Source organism: Denticeps clupeoides, chromosome 12, assembly GCF_900700375.1.
Source record: "Denticeps clupeoides chromosome 12, fDenClu1.1, whole genome shotgun sequence".
In the NCBI taxonomy this organism is placed as follows: Eukaryota; Metazoa; Chordata; class Actinopteri; order Clupeiformes; family Denticipitidae; genus Denticeps; species Denticeps clupeoides.
This window is the reverse complement of record NC_041718.1, coordinates 2,918,880-2,942,880: the sequence shown is the minus strand read 5'-3', so window position 1 is coordinate 2,942,880 and position 24,001 is coordinate 2,918,880. Positions and strand designations below refer to the sequence as shown.

The 24,001-nt window shown below is 44.2% G+C and overlaps 2 protein-coding genes across 9 annotated transcripts in view; one reads left to right on the top strand and one right to left on the bottom strand.

Annotated features, from left to right (window-relative positions):
* The first annotated feature begins 323 nt into the window (after positions 1-323).
* On the top strand, positions 324-7,381 carry mfap2 (microfibril associated protein 2). Of its 4 annotated transcripts, XM_028998137.1 has the most exons (10): positions 324-455; positions 2,283-2,342; positions 2,440-2,484; positions 2,683-2,700; positions 2,811-2,876; positions 3,465-3,503; positions 4,732-4,819; positions 5,494-5,567; positions 5,832-5,944; positions 6,657-7,381. In XM_028998137.1, exons 2-9 carry the CDS (start codon positions 2,306-2,308, stop codon positions 5,933-5,935), a joined length of 471 nt encoding a protein of 156 aa, XP_028853970.1. In that variant the 5' UTR covers positions 324-455; positions 2,283-2,305; the 3' UTR covers positions 5,936-5,944; positions 6,657-7,381. The 4 variants fall into 4 exon arrangements, 3 of the variants coding, with proteins under 3 accessions (XP_028853970.1, XP_028853969.1, XP_028853968.1); XR_003751408.1 differs by lacking the exon at positions 6,657-7,381 and having other exon boundaries at positions 4,732-5,567; positions 5,832-5,905; XM_028998136.1 differs by lacking the exons at positions 5,832-5,944; positions 6,657-7,381 and having other exon boundaries at positions 5,494-5,821.
* Positions 7,382-7,636: 255 nt separating this feature from the next.
* Positions 7,637-24,001, bottom strand: part of crocc (ciliary rootlet coiled-coil, rootletin) — a 32,463-nt gene continuing 16,098 nt past the window's right edge. For 4 of the 5 annotated variants that reach the window (XM_028998134.1, XM_028998130.1, XM_028998129.1 and 1 more), the window contains exons 14-37: positions 21,573-21,755; positions 21,063-21,207; positions 20,657-20,803; positions 19,935-20,165; positions 19,628-19,821; positions 19,346-19,473; positions 18,566-18,735; positions 17,880-18,059; positions 17,681-17,815; positions 17,460-17,603; positions 17,140-17,378; positions 16,422-16,581; positions 15,241-15,408; positions 13,687-14,119; positions 13,433-13,596; positions 12,970-13,090; positions 12,699-12,889; positions 12,380-12,595; positions 10,478-10,702; positions 9,829-9,978; positions 9,472-9,672; positions 9,127-9,258; positions 8,451-8,624; positions 7,637-8,164 (exon numbers count right to left, since the gene is read on the bottom strand). In XM_028998134.1, coding sequence (XP_028853967.1) covers positions 8,084-8,164; positions 8,451-8,624; positions 9,127-9,258; positions 9,472-9,672; positions 9,829-9,978; positions 10,478-10,702; positions 12,380-12,595; positions 12,699-12,889; positions 12,970-13,090; positions 13,433-13,596; positions 13,687-14,119; positions 15,241-15,408; positions 16,422-16,581; positions 17,140-17,378; positions 17,460-17,603; positions 17,681-17,815; positions 17,880-18,059; positions 18,566-18,735; positions 19,346-19,473; positions 19,628-19,821; positions 19,935-20,165; positions 20,657-20,803; positions 21,063-21,207; positions 21,573-21,755 — 4,312 coding nt within the window. In that variant the 3' untranslated portion in view covers positions 7,637-8,083. The remainder of the gene's footprint in view (positions 8,165-8,450; positions 8,625-9,126; positions 9,259-9,471; positions 9,673-9,828; positions 9,979-10,477; positions 10,703-12,379; positions 12,596-12,698; positions 12,890-12,969; positions 13,091-13,432; positions 13,597-13,686; positions 14,120-15,240; positions 15,409-16,421; positions 16,582-17,139; positions 17,379-17,459; positions 17,604-17,680; positions 17,816-17,879; positions 18,060-18,565; positions 18,736-19,345; positions 19,474-19,627; positions 19,822-19,934; positions 20,166-20,656; positions 20,804-21,062; positions 21,208-21,572; positions 21,756-24,001) is intronic. The other variant, XM_028998133.1, reaches the window with a different exon arrangement.

Genomic DNA, 24,001 nt, shown 5'->3' with positions numbered 1-24,001 from the left:
GATCCGTAAGCAGTAGATTTCATTTGCATCTAAGTTATTTACGCATCTGTAATATGAATCAGACAGTAAATTAAAATATTTCATTTTTTTCCATAAATCTACTTTCTGGAGCGTTTCCTCGTTCTATCTCTGCTAAAGTGTGACCGCGCATCATTTGCAGATTAATGCGCGCAGAGCACTTTTCTAGTTATGTTAGATTTTCTAGTTTTTCTTTATATGCATATACACGAATCGTTTCTTCAGAATCGAGGGTCTTGTGCTGTTGATCTGCTGCCGGCGTGCTGCGGTTAGCAGCGCGGTCTTCCAGCAGGTTTGAGTGACGGGACGGCGCGGCGGAGGGGCTGGGGGCGGGACGCTGGAAGGTGGCGCTCGGTCGCTCGGTCGCTCGGTCGGACGACGTCCCATCGGACGGACGCAGATCTGAGGACCGTTTCAGGAAATTGCGTTAACGAGAGGTAAGAGTTGTTTTTGAGTTACGCTAAAGGCGAGAACGAGGAATCGGTGTATTTCATTCATTAGCGCGCAGAAAGTGTCACTTCATTATGCGGGAGTTTGCAAAAAAAAAAAAAAAAAAAAAACTTTCTGCCTTTGTCTGATTTTTTCCCCCCATTTTTCTTTTGGAAGTTTGTTAACAGTAGCGTGGCTTGATCTGATGATTTCATCAGTACTAATTCCCCCTGACATGCAGCCTGGGTTCAGAAGTGGAGGTGAGGTAGGTGGGGTTACAGCCCTGGAAAAGGGGGCTCAGCACTGGGCGGACAGGGCTGTCCTCTTTTGGGGGGGAGGGGTCAGTGAGCCCTGAGCAGAGACACAAAATGGGGGCTTTGGGTTCGGAAGGGGGGAGTAATGGCTCCCAGATGTGTGCTGTGAAAACACATGGTTTCCGAACGCACTTGGGATGCACTGGAAAAATGTCTAAATTCGGTCCCAAGTATTTAGTCCAAGTGACACAGGAGAGCATGCGAATACAGTAAATCTCCATCAGCCTCCCTTTCATTATGCTTTTAAATGACAGTCGCTTTGAAATGAGATCTTCTGCAGGCTGAGCATCATCTGACAGACAGACAGCAGGACAGAGCAATCAAAAAATGTCAAGAGACAGAAGAGAAATTGAAGATAATGCTCTCTCACTGTGTGTGTGTGTGTGTGTAAATGAAATAAAATGTTAGATTAGTACCCCTTTGTATGTCTGTGTATGAGAATAAGAGTGTGTGTGTGTGTCGGGATCGGGACGACGGGGGAGGGGTCCGCAGTTCTTCCAGCCTTGGAATGCAGCCCCTGGTCTGTCTGCTTTAGTGTGGGGAAGAGGAGGAAAACAGAGGGACAGACTGAAGAGGACAGACACGCCACATTCTTCTCGGCAGTGTGGGGCCAGTCTGAGGGGGGCGCTTGGGGTTGCTGGGGGCAGAAGAAGGGGGCAGAACACAGGCGTAGCTTCTTTACTAGTCACTGGTGTTTAAATCACACTTTTATAAAACCTCCAGGCTGCCAGTAAATATACTGTAACGTGTTTGTTTTTTCCTTTATACACTGATCACCCATTAATATAAGATTATCAGTAATGACGGGTGAAGTGGATGATGTTGATGTTGTTTGATGGAAGCGGAAAAATGAAATTTGATAAGATGCCTGGGACATAGCCTTCTCAAAACTGCAGCTCTTGTGGGATGTTTTGTGCTCTGCTGTGGTCTGGACCTACCAAAAGTGGTCCATGGATGGACAGTGAGATGGAGTATAGGCTTCAGACTTGCCCTTGTTTGTCTGTTACAAAAGAAGAGCTACTGCACCACAAATTGCTCTTAAAGTTCATGCTGGATCATATATAGCTGTCAGAACACACAGTGCATCAAATGTGTCAGGCCTAAACCATGGAGCAATGGAAGATGGTGGCTTGGTGTGTGTGTTTGCCCATGACCTGGGAAAGACATGGCACCAGGATCATCCATCATTCATGTGGATGATACTTTGGCATGTACCACCTACCAGAACATTCTTGCTGACCATTGTTCTTTGAGACGTTTACTTGGCCTCCATTATCTCCAGATGGGACGTGGGGGGTGGGCAGATCCATGGACACACCACCTCATAGCTTACAGGACTTGAAAGTTCTACTGATGGTATTACAACACACCTTCAGAGCTCTAGTTGAGTCCATTCCTCCATGGGTCCAGGGAGTTTTTTTGCTACTAAATATTAGTTATGGCTGTCTGTTGTGGATTCAGGTGTGTATAATATGAGTGAAAATATTTTTTGTGATCACTTTGACTTTCTGCCTCTCTCAGCTACCTCCACACAGTGAGCAATCATGAGGGTTAGCTGTCTTCTGCTGCTAACCTTACCCGGTAAGTTCATTTTGTTTCATAAAAAATACACAGTGCTTATCATTTTATTGATATATGTGTTTATTGTGTTGTTGTTTTTTTGCATGTATTTCTCTAGTCCTCATTATAGCACAGCAGTATCCACAGCAGTTCTTCCCTGTGCGTGAGTAAATTTATATAATGTTCTGAAAAATATCATTCGGTTTTCTGTGCCTAAGTCTTTGGGGCTTTGTCCTTTTTAAAAATAAAAAAAATGCAGTTTTTGCGCTTATTTTAGTTTTATTGTGCAACTACAGAGATAATTATACTATTAAACCGATCATTGTAAGTACAGTAATGCAGTTTTGTTTCGTTTTTACAGAGGAGGAATATGATTACGGTACGTCTTTGTCTACTAAACCAGAAAGATTTATGCATTTGCTGTATTTGGAGAGTAGAGTTGGAGTCTTCCTCTTTTATGAAAAAAAAAATGAAAAAACCTCTCTTTAGATATCACAGATGTGGAACTTCAAGATAAGAACCTTCGGAAACTCACTACAGGACCTGGCGAGTTTGGTATGTATGCACTTCCTCTAAAAAATGCTATTTGTGTTTTATTGCACCTTATTTATTGCAAAATTCTTTAAAAGTAAATTAAAAGTAGGCTAGTCAGACATTCTACAATTTCACACAATTTTCACACATTCTACAATTTTCACAAATATTCCTAATCAGTCAGAGACATTGAGCATTTACTTAAAATAGTGATAACTTACATACCTAACTTACGCTATATTCTACATTCACTATATGGTCATGTGTGTTTGAAAATTGCTTCTAATAATAAGATAAGATAATTATTTTATCCCCACCCACAACTGACATGTTGATAAAATCCAGCTGTCTTGGATTTCAGTCTGGCACAGCCATCAGCTTGGTACCAGTTTATATACCGTGCAATCCCCTACTCGCGGTCAAGACTACTGGGACCTTCTTGGTATCTACATGTTTTATGGCAGTCTGGAATCGGTAGCTTGCTCCTAAAATAAATGTTTCCAGTGAATTCGCTTCTGCAGCAGACAAACATACTGTCTGGATGATTGTGCTTATGGCCACGGTTTTGTTGGGGCAGTGGTGTAAGTGTGGTGTATTTCTGTTTTGCAGAGGAATTTAAGACTGAACCAACGGAACCAGGACCTCTGGGTAAGGCAGTGGAGTTATGTGTTTCCCCCCTTGTAGATGTCTTGCTTTTTTCCACGTTAGTCACATTTAAATGTTTCAGATCATCAAACAATTTAAAAATTAATCAAAGACTGGTTGGGCCACCCTTATTAGCATCAGTTGCAGTCAAGCGTCTTTTACAGCGTCGTGGAGGAATTTTGGCCCACTCATCTTTGCAGAATTGTTGTATTTCAGCCACATTGGAGGATTTTTGAACATTAACCACTTTTTTAAGGTCATGCCACAGCATCCCATGAGGATTCAGGTCAGGTCACTCTGACTAGGCCACTCCAAAGTCTTTGTTCTGTTTTTCTTCAGCCAGTCAGAGGTGGACTTGCTGGTGCGTTTTTGGATCATTGTCCTGCTACAGAACCCAAGTTTGTTTCAGCTTGAGGTCACAAATAGAATTTTTTTGGTAGACAGCAGAATTCACGATTCCATTTATCACAGGAAGTCTTCCAGGTCCTGAAGCAGCAAAACAGCCCCAGACCATCACACCACCACCCCCATAGTTTACTGTTGGTATGATGTTCTTTTTCTGAAATGTGGTGTTACGTCTACACCAGATGGGACACACACACCTTCCACATTGGGACACACACATCATTCCACAAAGTATTTTCATCTTTGCACTCTACCATGCAGGCATGTTTGTCCAGTCTCTTCCTTATGGTGGAGTCATGAACACTGAACTTTCCTGAGGCAAGTGAGACCTGAAGTTCATCGGATGTTGTTGTGGGGTCTCTTGTAACTCTCGTAACTCCTGGGAAGGTTCACCACTGTTCTATGTGTTAATAAGGATAATGTCTCTGTGGCTCCCTGGCTTTATAACCTTTTCCAGACCGATACTTTTACAAAAAAAAAAAAAATCGCATTTGTTCCTGAATTTCTGTGGATCTCGTCATGATTTCTAGCTTTTGAGCTCTTATTTCTTGACTGAGATCAGGTGTGGGTGTGGCTACAGATATTGATCTCTGATGTGTTTTAACGGGAGGGGGGTGACAAACACTTGGTCACACAGGACCATGTACGTTTGGATTCTTTTTCTCCCTAGATGATAAATGTCTTCACCTAAAAAAAAACACATTTTGTGTTTATATTTAATATTTTTTTGGTGATCTGAGACTAACGTGGAAAAGTATGAACTCAGAAGCACTTTTTCACACCACTGTAAATGTAGTAGAACCGATGATATGGTTTTTGCTTGTAGACTGTCGTGAGGAGCAGTATCCCTGCACCAGGCTATACTCGGTCCATCAGCCTTGCAAACAGTGTCTGAACAGCCTCTGTTTTTACAGGTCTGTGAACACACATGCACACAACATTCGCTTCAGTGTAAACCTTCCTTTTCACTCTTGGTGGTCCCGCCTGTCACAAATCCCTCCTGCTACTCTTCTCCACCCATTCCACCCTGCCTGCAAGCTCTTCTTTTCCCCTTTTTCACACTTCCTATTGCTCTGGACTGTTGAAGCAGAGTATCTGAACTCCTGACCATCCCACTGTCCTCCCTCTCTTTCTCACATGTGTTCTGTCTTAGGCCTACTGACCTTCATTCTTCTCCCCTCTGCTCTTCACCTGTCCAGGGTCTCGTGCTAAAAGATGAATTACTAGTGATTAATCACAACTATTAATTTTTAGTTATGTGTAACTATGTGCAATAGCACATGAAATTGGAGACAGGGCCTACCGATGGGCTCTAGAGACAGTATCACTACCATCTTTAGCCCACCATGTGCACTGAACACCACTACAGTATTACCTTTTTGGAGCGATGGTGGCCTAGCGGGTAAGAAAGCAGAATCATAATCGAAGGTTTTTACATTCGTTTCCTCGCCATTCGTTTGGATATTACAATTAACCATCAAAATTTACACAACCTTAGTCGTTTACTATTTAAATGAAGTCGTGTAAATGAAAATTTTAATGGACAGTTTAGGACCTTTAAAATGTAAAGCGTTCCTGTTTTTTTTAGCCTGCGCAGGGTGTACGTGATAAACAAGGAGGTGTGTGTGAGGACTGTCTGTGCTCATGAGGAGCTGCTCAGAGGTAAGTTTTCTCTCCTCTACCTGTGGAGTACTGACCATCAGAACCAGTGTCAAAAACAGACAAATAATAGTCACCAGCAAAGCATTCCTACAGTCATATCGGGATAAACCAAAAAACAAACTTGATGTGACGGAGGATCAACACAGTTCCCCAGCAGCCCGAAACCATGCGTATGAATGTTTCCACGGTGTCTTGTCCACAACACCCTGCAATCAGAGCAGTAATGTCAGCACAACTCCTCCCTGTCTTTTGTCCTGTGAGCAGCAGACCTGTGCCGGGACCAGTTCTCGCGGTGCGGTGTGGCAGCCCTCAGTGGCCAGTGTGCATCCATGGGGGGCAGCTGTGGGAAGAGCTGTGGAGGATGTTGAGAATGTGAGGTGGGTTCTGCTTAAGCGGCTACCAGCAGCTCTGTCTTGTAATACCACTGTACACCTCATGAGGCGATGAAGAGTTGGACTATGCCCTAAGAATTCTGCCTTGAGATCATATATATAGATAATTATAACATACTGACATAAGCAATTATTACTCTTCCTCACACACTAAACCATTGTGGAAATTACATAAACTAGCCAAGGTACACCCTAGCAGAAAGTTTCTTGACTATTTTGTTTTGCAACAGCAGTGAACAGTTTTCTGCCCCCTACTGGATAGAGATGATATTCTCCAGGTGTTCATGTTGCTTCTTTAAAACTGTGCTGCTTGCTTTTGAAATTAATTTTTATATTATATTACATTGTTACATTATGTAATTTGGCAGATGAATGTCCAAAGTGGTTTACAGATGACTATTAACAAGCATGTTTTAATAAATCGTATCAAATTATTATAACAGCCTATGGAATATGTATTTATTCCATGTATCTTGCCTGATCAAATAGTTTATGTTTGATCCAGCTGTCTGTAGGCAATGTCTTTCAGGCAACAGCTGGTCATGTGACTGCGACTGTAATGCAACTCTCAGCAAAATGCAGTCAGTTGCTACAGCACTTCAGTTAAATAGATTTTTGGCTGACCAGAAATATCCAGTCAGTTATCTGTAGACCTGTAATTCACAATCAAATATATATATTTCACTTTCTGTTCTAGGTTTGCACAAGAGATCTTGTCCCGGTGGCGCCAACCGACCAGTATCCTGGTTCTTCCTGGTTCATATCCACTCATACCAAAGAAATGCATTTAATGCTGTCTGAAGTGGGCACCTTATGCAACTCCCCTCAATTTACATGTATACCATTGTCTTATGTGTAAGAATATTAACGTTTTAAGAGGGATTTCTAGAACATATGTGTACACATGCATTTATTTACTTTTATACTCATCACTGTACAATGTCACCTGGTGCTATGAATGCAATTCTAAACTGGTGCTACAAACAAGGCTGTTTAGAAGTAAAAAAAAAAACTAATAGATATTAGAATTTCTTTATTTTAATGTTTATTTGCTACGCTTTATCTTATATTCTTTATTGTTGTGCAAAATTGGTTTTGTACTGTACATGTGTTGGAAAGCAGAAATCCACCCAGCAATCGGTGGCCACTGTGCACTGATCCCTGCCTGAAAGTTTCCTCTACTAAAGCTAAACTGACTGCAAGCTCAGACAATCAGACTTGAAGGGGGACCTCCAATGACACCCACCCCCCCATCCACACACACACACACACACACACACACACACACACACACACACACACACACATACCATCAGTGGCAATGACACACAGCTCAGTTTCACACATGGAAGCTGCACTACTGCTTCATCAAACTCTGTCTTTTCACAAGAAAAAATAAAGATATTTCTGTTTTAAAAGGGGTACTCCAGACTTAAATATATTTTTGTATCTGAATGATATGACTGTGCTGTAATAAAGTACATCAGTGCTGGTGTTAATAATGACATATCTATAAAAATCTGCATTTACCATCTACATCCTGCCACTTCCCTCCTCGTAGTCACAAACCATGCCATAGGTGCAGAGCTAGGGGAGAAGATAACCCTATGCTAATACTTTCCTTATTAATAAATGTGTAAATAAAACAAGCCATAAATAAGAGTCTTAAAATAAATCCAAAATTCAAGCATCAATATTTATTTCACAGAATGTTCTTGTGCTGAATCTTTAAAACAAATACAAATGGAAGGTACCTTCACCTGGCATCTGTTAGTGTTGGCGTAAACATCAGTTAAACTACTGAGTAAGACAACATGGAACAAGATAAAAATGACACAAATATTCAGATGAATACAGATGAACACAATCTCCAGTAGTTTCTCATAAGTGTGCTCTTTTGTATGTGTTCTGTCTACTAAGCATTCAAGTAAACCACTTTATTATTAAGTACAGTAACACAGGCCCCATTAAAATCCAGCTGCAGGATAATACCATAAAAACCCAGTAATATTATAATTACCCGGTGGTATTGTGCTCATCTTATCTATTCCATTCGACTGTAGGGGAATGGGAAGTGTGTTAGACCCTGGTTGAAATTCTGAAGCTCAGAGCCCTGTACTTTGTTCAGCTGCCCCCCGGCAAAGGCGTCAAAAGTGGTGGCCGTCTGCGAATCTCGTACTGCAGCTGCTCCTTCAGGGTCGACACCTGTAGCACAACACATGGAGAGGAAAGAAGAAAGGGGTTTCCTTCACTACCTCTGGCCTGTTAAGTTTTTATTGCTTCCATCTCCAGCACATTATTCACAGCCCCCTATGGGTTACAATGTCCCAGCAATGGGTTAACAAGAGTAACACTACTTTACTGCATCTAGCTGCATCACAGTGTAGGTGAGCAAATGTTGCTTCCCATCAGCCTCAACCACTGCTAAACAGACTTTGTATGAGGAGTTTTCTTATTTGTAATAGTTGACCTTTAACCCAGGGTTTAGTACCTGCTCCTCCAGCCCTTTGACCCTCTGTCGGTGGGCTCTCTCCCTTGCTGCCAGGGTTCTCTCGGCCTCTCTTTGTGCAGCCCGTAGTCGCTCCATCTCACGCTGAGACTCTTCACGTTGCCGTAATGTACTTTCACTCAAGCATTGTGACTGCTCCATCTCAGACAACTGGGCCTTAAACACACAGTACCAAAAACAACACATGTACGAGAGAGAGAGAGAGAGAGAAATAAAAAAATTTAATTTAAGGAAAAGTGACCTTTACCAATGAAAATATAATCAGTTAATCTCTGAACATCCCAAGGCATGAACTAAACTGGAACTCTGCTTTGGAGGCATCTACCAGCTTCTCCTGTTATGGCATGGCCTCAGCACTTCTAACTACAAAATCTAAATCATATTGTAAGTAAATCTGACTGAAGTATTTAAACGTATGTGTATTAAATCCATCCAGTAACTGATGCATTAAAATTGTGCAAGCCTAAACTCACAGCCTAAACACTCATAAAATGGCCCAAAACACCAGAAACCAGTAAAGAATTCACGTCCACCAGTTCCCACTGTTAACTTAAGACAAGTATTAAAATCCATAACTCCATCACTTGATGGTTTTAAAAGGAGTCAAAGTTCAACGGAGGGCTGGTGCTCCACTGTGTTGTATTTTGCGTGTTCTGACCTGAAGCAGGACAATCTGCCTCTGGGCGTCCTGCAGCTCCTGTTCGGTTGTGTTGAGGGAGCGGTCCAGACGGCCCTTCTCTGCTGACAGACGCAGACTGCCCTCCTCCATCTTCAGCTTCTGACGCTCAACCTGAGACATATTTACATTAGAGAAGCATCATACAACCAGTAGCCTTCATTAAGGAGGTGTGGTGTCCTTGATGGCCAAACACAACATAATTCATGCTTGCACACTGTATTTCAGCACCATTCAAAATATGCTATAAAGTCACCAAACTGAATAAAACAAAAAAAGTCTTTTAATCAACGAACTGGATTTCATGTCCTGATTTGGGCGTCCTACCTTGTCCAGTGTGTTCCTCAGGGCATTCTTGTCTTTCTCAAGGCGGACGGCTTGTCTCTCCGCATCTTTCTTCTCCATCTCGAGGGTGGCGACGGCTCTCTGCAGCGCACGCAGGCGCTCCTCAGCAGCAGCGCGCTCCACCTGCGCAGCCTGGGCGTTCCTCTGGACATCCGTCAGGCTGGATATGCGCAGGCGCAGGGCCTGGGGTTCACAAATATTATATTACACTGCATATGTATTACATGCATATCCTATTATATAATTACCTCACATATTCATATACATCGGGTTTTTTTTACATAATGCAGCTATATAATGTCCCTGTGACCAGTGAATGAAATGAAAACACGCACACACCTCTTGTGTATTTGCGAGCTCAGCCTCCAGCTCCCCCCTGCGAAGCTCGCTCTGGGAGAGCTCCACATGCAGGCTCTGCACGCTCTCAGTCAGCGCAGCGATGCTCCGCTTGCCGTCAGACACCGAAGTCCGAGATTCATCCACACGCTCCTTACAGCACAACCACACACAGCATTCTTTATTAAATCTGCAATTAGTATTGTAGTTACTCATTTTTGGAGAAATCCTTGAGGTTCATTTGATACTCACTGCAGTCATATGTTTAAATTATGTTTCATTCTGCTGCTCTAGTTTCACTAGAGATTTTTTTGAGATTTTTAGACAAGGGGTCTTGATCATTTACAAAACATTTGAAACTATACTTTTGATTATTTTGAACTTATAAAAAGTGCACTGAGGAGAGTAGAGCATTAGCTGGGAAGATTGGAGGTCTCAATGCGAGGAGCCTAGAAACGCCCGAAGACAAAGGCAGCACATTTCCCATTGTTTATTAAAATGCTTGGTAAGGAGCATTTTTTTGTATAAAGTATAATCTGTGTTGCTTTGCTCCTGAGGCTTCCTCCTGCCCTGCGAGGCAAGTGGTCGTTAATAAAGCGCCTCTTCACAAGACTTTATCTGACTATGATTGACTTCTTCAACATGCATATACCTGCAGCTGACGCCGCTCCTGCTCGGACAAGCCCAAGGCCTTCTGCAGTGTTGTCATGCGCCCCTGGGTGGCGCTATGGGCGGCAGCGGCCTCCTGCAGGCTCTGGGACAGACTCTGGACCCTCTCCCTCTGCGCCGCCTCGCCTTCCTGAGCTTTGGCGAGCATCTGGGCAAGCCGCTCCACCTCTCTCTGCAGCGAAGCCACCCGGCCTTCGCCTTCTGCCACCTATGATCAAAGATGGGAGAAGCCAATCAGAACCACCTACCGTGGGTGAGACCAGGGGCAGAACAAAAGCAATGTTGTCACGCTGGTTTGATATGACATGACAATGAGGAAGGACGTATACGAACAACGTCACGAAACAGGGGTTTAATACATGATCAACAGGACAGGGACGACATCCAGTAACAAGAAACAATGACCTGACGGTGAACAGACACGAATAGGGCAGCTTTATACAATCTTACACAGGTGAACACGATCAGGAATCATTACACAGGACCAATATGAAACCCCTTCCGGACCAGATCATGACACCAATAACTAAAACTGTGAGGTACCAGGGGTTAGCTAGATGCTGGCATTACAAACTGGCTTTGTACATGTCTAAACACTCATTCAAACTCTTACCGGGGAACAGTGGTCCAGGACCGCATGTGCACACACCTACATATGCCAGTTGGTGTTTGGACGTTGGACACACACAAGGTTAGTAAGGCGTGTGCCACCCCCATTTGTTGTTGGGGATAGAAGGGCGGGGGCAACACTTTTATTGTGTGTTATTTCTGTGGCACCATCTATATTCCCTGACTTTGCAGGGTTATCGTTTGTACACCAATGGTTTCTCTGTATACCCATATTGAATGCCTTTTTACTACTATTACAGATGGCCTGAACCGGGCATGTAACAGCAACCGACCAACAGGGCAGAGAAGAACTAGTAATGAATATCGCCTGGAGTTTTAAACACTGCAGGCTTATAATCACTTTATGGATTGTCACCTTAAATGTAGACAAACTCTGTGCTGCCTCCCCGGCAACTAGTCTTTTGTCTAAAAAATATAATTTTGCCAGAAAGTGAGATTTTGTGAATAATGGGCCAAATAAACTATGTTTGTTGTCTCAGTTGACCCTCATTTATGTGTGCTATTTCACAATATTTTCCATGTTGAGTTTTGTGGATCATTGATAAATAGACTGCAGCTAACTTGCACCTAAAAGGTATCAACTATCACACATACTGACTTCTCTACACTGGCTCCTTGTACCTTTTACAATAGATTTCAAGATTTTACTGTTTGTTTAAATCCATAAATAATGTAGCTTCTCCATAACTGGGTGATCTTTTAACCATGCACGCCACTACTAGATCACTTAGATCTGCCAAACAACGACTCCTCAGGGTTCCAAGGTCCAGGTTAAAACGTGCGGGTGATTGGTTATTTGCAGTTGGAATAACCAACCTCTGTACAACAGATCTTCACCATCTCCGGATATTTTTACGTCAAGGCTAAAAACTGATGTTTATACGTTGGCTTTTAACTCTGAGTGACTGTATATATCTGTGTGTAAGGTAAAAGTGAAGTGATTGTCATTAAGAAACACTGCAGCACAGCACACTGTGACACAACGAAATGAGTCCTCTGCTTTTAACCATCCCACTTAGTGAGAAGTGAGCTGCCATGAAAGGCGCCCGGGGTGTTATTCTTCAATAACTGTGGTTTTGAAATGTGCTCTATAAATAAACTGACTTGACTTTTTTTTTATTCAAGCTCTCTCAAGAAGAGCTTTTGATGAAGCACAATGAAGATGGACGTAGGTCTGAAAAGTAGGTCTGTTCGTTTCCGTTATTCAGTGGTCCCGCTGGCGTGTAGGTGCGAGTGTTAACAGCGGCGTTAGCACCTGTTTCAGCAGAACGTCACAACGCTCCTGGCCGGCCTGTCTCTCTGCCTCCTTCTCCCCCAGGCTCAGTTTGAACCTCTGCAGCTCTCCCTCCAGACTGCGTCTCCCCAACTCCACTCTTGTCCCGCGTGTTTCTGCGGCCTCCAGAGCCTCCTTCAGCCTCCGACGCTCCGCCTCCACACGCGCCTCTCCCGCCCGCAGCTTGCTCAGCTGATCCTGGATGGGGGAGATGCACAGCTTTACACCATTTCGGTTCTTGGTAGCATTTGCGTCTGTGTGCGATTCCACCCTGTCTCAGGGCAGAGTCCAAAATGTCCACCTGTGTGTGTTTTGCATCGGCCTCAGCAGTCTGCAGGTTCCTCTCCAGCTCTTTGACTCTGTCGGCGAGAGCTCTTCTCTCCCTCTCGCCTCTCCTCGCTGCTTCCTCCTGCTGCTGGAGCAGAGCCTGGGTTGACATCAGCTGCCCATCTGCACCACGCTTTCCTAATGCACACATGCACGTACACGACACTGCACTTAAACAAACCATAACTTGTGTTATCTGGAAAGATGCAGGACGCTCACTCTGTGTGTTGCAGTGTGGGACTCACCCTCCTGACACTCCTGGAGCGTGTTGTGCAGCTGCGTGAGGCGGGTTTGGGACGAGTCTCTCTGTGCCGTCACCTCCTCCAGCTCTAGCTGCAGCGCCCCCAGCTGGTACCGAGCCTCATCCTTCTCATACACATGCAAACGCACAAATACACACATATGACCCACAATCTTAACAGCAACCAGTCAGAGCCACAAAATAATATATCAAATAGCGATCCCAGGGGTGTAATTATGAATCCTTAATTCTGTTCTAGCTGAGGTTTTTATTTCATTTACATTTAAAGCATATATCAGACGCCCTTATTCAGAGCGCCTTACAATCAGTAGTTACTTTGAGGGTTAAGTGTCTTGTACAGGGACACAATGTTAATAAGTGGGGTTTGAACCTATGACTTTAATGTGTTCTGGCTGATAGGTGAGTGTGTTATCTGCTAGGCTACTACCACTTGATTATATTCGTACCCTGTCTCTCTGCGCCTCCCGCAGCTCCTGCAGAAAGTCTCTTAATCCACTGCGCAGGGTCTCTGAGTCCAGCTCAGTCACAGCTACAGGCAGGGGAGTGTTCCCGCGCTCTGGAGAGATTGGTCGAGAGCCTAAACTGTCTGGGGTTGATGTTCGGCCAAAATCTGAGAAGTAGGAAATAACAATTTAGAATGAATTTGAATGGCAGAAGTGTTTTAACAGGACTATAATTAATAATGATGATGTCCTCTGACCTTTAGGGGGGGACAGTGAGGCCCGCAGTGGTGACACGCTGCGGTGGCGGTGCAGTGACATGTTGGAGCCCGGTGAGGTGGAGCTGCCCCCGGGGCTCCTCCCCCTTGACCCCCGTCTGGACGCCCCGATGCCCAGCGTGCGTGTGAGGGCTGACTGCAGGCTGCACAAGCGAAACTCCAGGTCCCTCCGGGCAGCCTCCGAGCGCAGCAGCTCTCCCTCTGTGGCGGCCAGCCGGCCTTGCGCCTCGCTCAGCTGCAGCTCCACCTGCGCGGCAGAGTCCGCGGCCACCTGCGCCCGCAGCGCCAGGTTCCGCGCTTCATCCTGCAGCTTCTTCTCCCCGCCCCGGGCCTCCTGGAGCTGCGCACTGAGCTCCCGCTCACACCCCCGCCATCCACACTCCGACTCTGCCAAGCGCTGCTGCAACAGTGACAGCTAGAAAGGCCAAATAACTCAACCTCAATTATGTCCGTCACACAATTTTTCATAAGTGATTATGTCCAAGTAAAACAACCCTCAATTACAATACATAAATGCACCAAAAACATATCAATAAAACCGTCTGTGAAAGTATGGCGGCAATTTGTTCCAGTTTCCAGGGGCCTGTTTCAGAAAGAAGGTTTAGTGAAAAACCTGAGTTAGTTAAGCTTGAGATGAGGGAAACTCTGTTTTTTTGGTTTCACGAAGCCAGTTCAGCATAACTCTGAGCCGGTTACCCAGGCAACACAGTTGAACACAGATGAGCATGAACACATGCTCATTTTCGACTTATGCAGTCATTAAAGCGTCCGATTCTAATGGGGAAAAGTAGGAGGCTCTAACTTTTTGTCCACTAGTTGTCATGGTGAATCGTTATCTGTGTTCCATTGATGAGGGCTTTTTATATCCTCATGCACGAGTGTAACTCAGTTTGACAACTGAGAGTTGAGGATTTGACTTAAGAGTTTGTTAAACCTGCTTTCTGAAACGGGCCCCAGTTGTAAGAAAACTATTGTTTTATATGCCAGTTCATAATATGCAATACAATGTTCATGGGTCTTCCAGCTGACGTTCCTATTCCACCCACAGAATGGCTCAGTCACCTGGACGTGCCACCATGCCACCCTGTACACACGTGTTTACTTTTTTATAACATAAATTCACAGTTCAGCCATGTCTGTCATACCACCTGCCCATTACACATCTGAATGGTTGCTTGTGATATTTCTGTTTTTTTGCTAATAATCGCTACTTCCGTTCTGTAAGTGTGTGCCACGCCCTTCTTCCATGACAAGAAATGTTATTAAAATGTTAAATTATATTAAAATGATATATGACGCACCTTCACATCAAGATTTTTAATTGTCACATGTAGAGTTATACCAGTACAACACACAGTGGAATGCATCCTGAACTGCTCTGTTTTTTGACTGTGCATAGATAGTCTAGTAAAAGAGTAAATGTTCAAAGAGAACAAAAGACAGGGTGGTGGCTATGGAGACCATGAGATTTTGTCAGAATCAGACTGTTTCTGTGCATCTAGTATTTCATGTTCTAGAATGGAACTGTTGTCTCACCTCCTTCTTGACAGCGTTCCTGCCTGTTTCAGACTCGCTCACTCTTTGTTTGAGGGCGAACACTTCTCTCCCTCTCTCCTCCTCTCTCTGCTCCTCCAACGAGAGTCGCGTCTGCAGTTCAGCCACTTCTCTTCCCTTCTGCTCCCTCTCGCTATCCAGAACCTTCACCTTGAGAAGAAAAAGAAGAAAAAGAGACTGTAACAGAGCTAAAGTCTGTTAACACCCCAACACACCACCTGTTGATGGAAATCATTATATTTATGGTACAGCTCTTGCCAAAGTCCAGTGAGCAGTGTTCCTGTAATAATAAAATTCAGTTAGTCTCATGTGAAATATTGGCTGGTTAAACAAAAAAGCCAACATTATTTGGTAGGAAAAGACTGCGGGATGGTTTTTCTGGTTATTGGGGAAGGGGTGGAGCTAGGAACTTACCATGGCATTCAGTTGGAGAGCATTGGTAGCTAAGGTAAATGAATTATTGAATGAAGTAAAATGTTGTAAATTAAGTATTTTAAAAATGTATATGAAATGTATGTATGATGAATGTATTATGCAAATGTTTCAATGATTGTCTAAAGTTGAATGAATGATGGTTTGTTAGACAAATGGTGTCTAACAAACCATAGACTGGTCTGTGCAAGCAGTTAGTAAGGATGTGCAATACTACTGATATGAAATCTGTGGGAGTGTTTGTATTGAGTACTGCGCTGCTGGGGGGCAGGGCACCAAACAGGCTGGGTCCGCCCCTTTCTGTGACGCCACTGAGTCACGTTGATGTGTGAGGAGCAGTATTACATTTACATTTACAGCATTTATCAGACGCCCTTATCCACAGCGACCTACAATCATTATTTACAGGGACAGTCCCCCCCTGGAGACACTCAGGTTTAAGTGTCTTACTCAGGGACACAATGGTAGTAAGTGGGGTTTGAACCTGAGTCTTCTGGTTTATAGAGTGTGTTACCCACTAGGCTACTACCACCCATATTTCTACTGGCACGTTTACTTTCCATTGGAAAGTTTAATATACGGCGCCTGCCTCCAACTTAGTGTCCTCATCCCTGTCACCATCACCGCTCAGCTGTCCTGTACAGGGGGTTCTTCAGGGCCCTCCTTACAGAGACACACGCCGTGCACAGTGCATGCAGGTTTTCTCCCACTTCCTGACCATGCTGCCTCACCTGTCTGCGCAGCTCCTGCAGTTCCCTCCGAGCCTCGAGCCTCGAGCGCTCCACCTCCCGCAGGCAGCTGTGAAGCTCCGCCACTTCCTTCTGCAACGATGCCAGGCTGTCCTCAAGCACGGCCACGCGCTGCTCCTTCTCCTCGAACTGCCGCTTCAGACTGCACACAGACCACACATTTAGCACCATGTCACAAACCACATCTGCTTGTCGCTCTATAAGCATGAAATACCCTGAAAAACTGATTTTGCGTTGTTTACAAATTTATTTCATTCTAGGAGTTCTAGGATGAAATGAGGATTAGGAGTCCTGTGTTGGCATTTCCAGAACATCCCAAAAAATTCAGGTTGAACTCTGTGAGGGCAAATTGTTGCGTGCAAAAAAATTAAAAATTAAATGAACCGGGAAAAACTATTCACTGCAGTAACTAAACAGGGTGTATAATAATAATTATAATGAAAGCGATTGCTTTTGTTGTGATACTCAGCAAGCGCAGCACATGGTGACACAGCATAATGTGTCCTCTGTCATTTAACCCTTAGTGAGCAGTGGGCAGTCATGATAAAACCCAGGAAGCAGTGTGTGAGGATGGTACTTTGATTAAGGGGATCTCAGTGGCACCCACTAAGCCACCACTGCTCAATAATAATAATTATTATTATAATAATAATAATAACATTATTATTATATGATGAGATGGGAATATATGCCACTCAACCTAATCCTGTCACTCTCCGCCGTTCGTAGGGCTTCTCTTAGTTGAAGGTTTGATTGGTTTAGGGTGTCTTTCTCTTTGGTGACGTCAGCCAGCGTTCGTCGCAGCTCCATCCCACCCTGCCGATGGCCTTCCCCAGTGTCACGTGTTTGGCACAACTGCTTCTCAAGCTCCAGCAGCTCCCGCCTCATGCTGTCCCGGCTCTCTTCACTTGTTGAGAGCGCTGCCCTACACTCCTCCAGCTGGCCAATGAGGGACATGGGCTTGGATGAATGTGTTGCGAGTGCTAATTTGAAGAAAAAACGTTCTCTGTGGCAGCTCACCTCTTGGAGGGCGGTTTCTGCCCGGGTCAGCTGGTCTGTGCAGTTGTCCTGCAGTCTGCGCAGCTCACGGCTGTGGCAGCTCAGCTTGTCCTCCAGCTGTGACTGGAGCTCCACCAACTCACCACTGAGTGCCGCTATTGTGGCCTGAAAACAGAAAGATGGGAAATAAGTAACATTTGAGTCATTAGAGGAAACAATTTGGCCAATATGGCAAACTTTACCCTATCTTGCTCTTTGGAAAGTCCTGCCTCTCGTGCCAGGCGCTCCGCATCCAGTGCTGCAGCCGCCAGCTCTGCCTGCAAAGTGCTGACTCGTTCTGACAGTGCCGCCTTCTCTGTCTCCTTCAGAGACAAGGCCTGGGTGGAGGAGCACATGGGTTTTCTGTACTGAAGATTACATGCTACTGATTATTCATCTTACCTGCTGTTTCTCCGTCTCAGCCTGCAGGAGGCTCTGGTCCCTGCTGTGCTGAACAGTCCGCACCTCCTCCTGAAGCTCCTCCCTCTCCCGCTCAGCTCGCTGAAGTAACTCCTCCCATCCCTGCTTCACCCTCTGCAGCGCTGCCTCATGCGCTGCCTCCAGGCTACAGCGTAGCTCTTCCTGTAGGCCAGACAGTGGCATTAAGGACATTAGGGACAAGGTCTCAACACATAATCCATTTTTCTTCACAACTAACTAATAATAATGATCATGTATTATATATATATGACAATGGATGTCTTGTTATATCTGTTGGAAAATTTTCCCGCCCGTCAGCAACTGTTGAAGCAAGTGAGCAAGTTTCACACTTTCAATACAGCCTCACGATCACGATCAGGTGATCAGGTGATATCTGAAAAGGTGAAGTTTGTGAAGAGAGCGCTCCACCTCTACTCCAGAAGAGACTTGCTCTAGGCAAATGAGCTGAGCTACTAGGTCTTCATGCAACTTCTGCACATCAGCCTTTTCTTTCAAATTAAGCTGTCAGCATTTTAAACATAAAATATTATGATGACTTATGTTTTACATTATGACTTTACTTGTTTAACATATAGATGTTTTGCATTTTTCTCAGTACATGTGCGAGTGGGATGTTTTTCCTGGACTGCGGACAGTTCTGAATGTACCTTCCCAGCAGTCAGCCTCTCCACCTCCTCCCGGTGGTCATTGATGACATTGCGCAGGACCTGCTGTGCGTCCTGCTGCATGCTGGCCAGGTTCTGCGTGAGCACTGCCCTCTCCCTCTCGCTCTGAGCCACAGCCTTCTCTCCGTCCGACCGCACTCGCTTCAGCTCCGCTTTATTACATTGTGGGAGGAAAACATTTCTCGTGGTTTAGTTTTCATGTTCTTACTTTCTTTACATATGTTTCAGTAATTGGTTCAGAAATCCCACTGGAAATATAAACTGAGCATGCAAAGTAATAGAAAAAGTCATATGGCAATATATTGTAATCCTTCCTTTGGTGATACATTGATATTGTATATCAGCAATGTATCAAACTAAGTTGAACAAGGAGAAAAACAAAAGGAACTGAAGGTCATTTTCACCTGACAACAGAGATATTAAAACATGTATATACTTCTTTTTGTCCTCTGTCGTCTTCCAAAAATGAAGTTATTAATGATCAAGTTCTGCTGAAATGTACTTTGGGGTTTCAGTTAAACCTACATCACAGTTTTCTCATACAGAACTGTCCTGTACTGTATTTTATCAAATCTGCGATTTGCACAGTGTCCTGTGAGAATCTGGAATACCACCACCTACTCAAAGACTGAAATAGCCAAAAATAAAGTACTAGGGTCAAATGGCAATTGGTAAGACAGTGCAGGGCTATAATTATGAGAAGTATTAATCATTTTATATGTTGGGGTTATCTCGATATCCTGTCCATCACTCCTCTCTCACCAGTGGTGTTCTCACTGCGGATGCGTAGGCTCTGGATCTCTGCATCCAGCTGCTCTCTGCGTGACTCCAGCTGCACCAGCTGCTGCTGCACCTCAAACAAACTGGTCTCCAGGGCTTCTCGTTCTAACCTGCAGCACCAGCATCAACATCAAGTGCTGCACTTGACCAACACAGTATTTCAAAAATTATAATTTTCATCATATTATTTATTTGTAATTTCCCAAATTAGAAATGCTTCAATAAATGGCTGAAACACTCAAGAACAGAGTAGTTATCTTTCACCTGAAGGCAGCTAGTTCTTCGGTCAGCACTGCATTCTCCTTCTCAGAGGCTGTCAGCTGAACCACCAGCCCCGCCCTCTCTCGAGCCAGCTCCGCCCGACTGCGACCAGCCTCTTCCAAGGCCACACCCTGTCTCTCACCCTCACCATGGGCTATGCCTAGCTCCGTCCCTAAAGAAGTCACCTCCCCACACAACTGCATGAGACATAAAAAAAGTCAATACACATAAAAACAAATACATTTGCTCCTCTTAATTCTATATTTTTTCAATGTATGATTTATTATAGTTCAGCAATGTGACCTCCTACCTGGGTGACTCTCTCCTGCATCTTTGCCCGATCAGCTCTCAGAGTCTGGACTTCAACCTCCAAACCAGATTTTGCTACCTCTGACTCCTGCAACGACTGGTGGAGGGTCAGACGGGCGGAGTCAAGCTCCAGACGTTCCTGCTCAAGGCGAACAAGCTCGTCTCTTATAGTCAGTTTCTCCTGCTCCACTTCTTTCTTCTGAGACAGCAAGAGGCTCCTCTCTCCCTCAAGCTGGACAACCATGGATAAAATCTAGACTTTAAGGTCAGCATTAAATTCTTCCCCTCCCCATCTCCTATAGTAATAACACTCATCAACACCACAACCACATTTAATTATGAAATGAGTTTGACTAAAAGAAAATCTTGTTTTTGTCTGTTCTACTAGGTACTTGTACTATAAATAGAATTGCATTACTAAAAAAGAGACTAAAATACAGTTTTCATTAATTAAATTAGACATTGACTAAAACTAGACTAAAATAGTCATGGATAATTCTGACAAAAATATGACTAAAATGTTCAGACATTTGGTCTACTGAAACTCAATTAGACTAAAATAAGTATGGACGTAACTAGGACTAATAAAGACTAAAATGACAGCTTGAACATAAGACTAGACTAAAACTATAAATAAGATGTTGCAAACATCAAAATACTTCTTTTCAAAGTCGATAGGACTTTTGTTGAATACAAACAGGGTAAAGCCCCTGGACAGCCAACCTGAATGATGATATTGTTGAGGTCAGCCTTGTCTTGTGCAAGGCCCTCGTTCAGACCACTCATCTTGGCCAGAGAATCCCTGAGCGCTGCCTCCTCAGAGTGGAGTTTATTCACCATCAGGGACAGCTCTGTGTTTTTTGCCTCTATCTGTGACCAAAAAAGTGCTTGAAAACTAATTAAGCAGTAAAGACAAATAAAAATCTGACATTATATACACGACTCTCTGCAACATAGTGTTCAGTCATTTTACTGAGTGATTCCAATATATTTTCGTATATTTTTGGTATAATCTTTTTTCTAGTCCAAAGAGGAGTGTCTTATTATAGTGTGGGAATAATCTGAGGAAGACCACTCAGGGGAAGTCAAACATTCAGAGTGAGAGGGAGGCTGATGAACATTTCCTCACCTTCGCCAAGGACTCAGTCAGATGACTCTTCTCCTCCTCCACCATCTGTCGCTCCACCAAACTCTGCTGTTGCGATTCCCTGATGGCAGACAGCTCAGTGCGGAGGGAGGAAGAGCGACTCTCACTCTGCTCCCACTGCATTCGTCTGGTAGGAAACCAAGAAAGTTCAATCACCTTCTCAGCATCAAAACTACTACTAAATTTGTCTAGGAGCTAAACGTGGAGTCTAGTTCATTCCATACAGTCCTTTCCACAGACAACAGAATCATTGTCACAATAGGATTTATTCATACCAATGCTGACTGTTAGGTCCACAGGTTTTTAATGCAGTAAATGGACCACTAGTTTGAAAGACAACAACACCAGAGTCTTTCTGGAACACTTACAGAAGAAGCTCAATGTGTTGTCATTTACATTAGAAGCAAAAAAAAAAAATCATAGCAAAAAAAGTAATTTACATAAAACTTGTAGCTATTTTAATGATTTATGTTTCTCCATTGTAATTTTTACATTTTCTCTGCTTCAGCCTTGGCGCGGTCCCGCTCCTTGGTGGCGGCCTCCTTCTCCTCCCTCTCGCAGCCTGTCTCTCTCTGGGCAGATGTCAGGGTCAACTGCAGCTTTTCACAGTCCAGCTGCAGCAGCTGCGCCTTCGTCTGTGCCACCTGCACCCCCTTCTCCAAACCCTCCTTCTCACTGAAATATGGTCAGGAATAAATGTGAAGGTTTGAACATGTTATGTGTAGGTTGATGCAATGAAGTAAAATATGATCAGACCCCCCCACCCACCTCATAACTGAGCTGCTTATCCCATGTGATTGCAGGGTGGTAGTAGCCTAGTGGGTAACTAACTCATTTACAGTTGGTATGGCAAGTATTCAGATCTCCTTCAAAACTATTTGTTATATTGCAGCCATTTGTTAATCATTTAAGTTCTTAAAGTTCATTAAGTAAAATTTTCCCCCATTAATTTAAACGTACTAATACCCCATATTGACAGAAAAACACAGAATTGTTTACATTTTTGCAGATTTATTAACAGAAAACTGAAATGGTCCTGAGTATTCAAACCCTTTGCTGTGACACTCATATATTTAACTCTGGTGCTGTACATTTAAGTGTGTAGTGATTGTCACATGTGATACACAGCAGCACAGCACACGGTGCACACAGTGAAATTTGTCCTCTGCATTTAACCCATCACCCTGAGTGAGCAGTGGGCAGCCATGACCAGCGCCCGGGGAGCAGTGTGTGGGGACGGTGCTTTGCTCAGTGGCACCTCAGTGGTACCTTGGCGGATCGGGATTCGAACCTGCAACCTTCTGATTACGGGGGCGCTTCCTTAACCGCTAGGCCTATTCTGATTAGAAGTATCAGAATACTTGAGATGGTTCTACACCTTCATTTGAGTCCAGATGTGTTTGCTTATACTGATTGGACTTGATTAGTAAAGCCACACCCCTGTCTATACAGGGAGTGCAGAATTATTAGGCAAATGAGTATTTTGTCCACATCATCCTCTTCATGCATGTTGTCTTACTCCAAGCTGTATAGGCTCGAAAGCCTACTACCAATTAAGCATATTAGGTGATGTGCATCTCTGTAATGAGAAGGGGTGTGGTCTAATGCCATCAACATCCTATATCAGGTGTGCATAATTATTAGGCAACTTCCTTTCCTTTGGCAAAATGGGTCAAAAGAAGGACTTGACAGGCTCAGAAAAGTAAAAAAATAATTAGATATCTTGCAGAGGGATGCAGCACTCTTAAAATTGCAAAGCTTCTGAAGCGTGATCATCAAACAATCAAGCATTTCATTCAAAATATTCAACAGGGTCGCAAGAAGCGTGTGGAAAAACCAAGGTGCAAAATATTAGGCAACTTCAACAAGGTGCAAAAAATTAGGCAAGTGAGGGCAGTGGTGGCCTAGCGGTTAAGGAAGCGGCCTCGTAATCAGAAGGTTGCCGGTTCGAATCCCGATCCGCCAAGGTGCCACTGAGGTGCCACTGAGCAAAGCACCGTCCCCACACACTGCTCCCCGGGCGCTGGTCATGGCTGCCCACTGCTCACTCAGGGTGATGGGTTAAATGCAGAGGACAAATTTCACTGTGTGCACCGTGTGCTGTGCTGCTGTGTATCACATGTGACAATCACTTCACTTTAAATAACTGCCCATGAACTGAGAAAAGTCAAGCGTGCAGCTGCTAAGATGCCGCTTGCCACCAGTTTGGCCATATTTCAGAGCTGCAACATCACTGGAGTGCCCAAAAGCACAAGGTGTGCAATACTCAGAGACATGGCCAAGGTAAGAAAGGCTGAAAGACGACCACCACTGAACAAGACACACAAGCTGAAACGTCAAGACTGGGCCAAGAAATATCTCAAGACTGATTTTTCTAAGGTTTTATGGACTGATGAAATGAGAGTGAGTCTTGATGGGCCAGATGGATGGGCCCGTGGCTGGTAAAGGGCAGAGAGCTCCAGTCCGACTCAGACGCCAGCAAGGTGGAGGTGGAGTACTGGTTTGGGCTGGTATCATCAAAGATGAGCTTGTAGGCCCTTTTCAGGTTGAGGATGGAGTCAAGCTCAACTCCCAGTCCTACTGCCAGTTTCTGGAAGACACCTTCTTCAAGCAGTGGTACAGGAAGAAGTCTGCATCCTTCAAGAAAAACATGATTTTCATGCAGGACAATGCTCCATCACACATGTCCAGGTACTCCACAGCGTGGCTGGCAAGAAAGGGTATAAAAGAAGAAAAACTAATGACATGGCCTCCTTGTTCACCTGATCTGAACCCCATTGAGAACCTGTGGTCCATCAAATGTGAGATTTACAAGGAGGGAAAACAGTACACCTCTCTGAACAGTGTCTGGGAGGCTGTGGTTGCTGCTGCACGCAATGTTGATGGTGAACAGATCAAAACACTGACAGAATCCATGGATG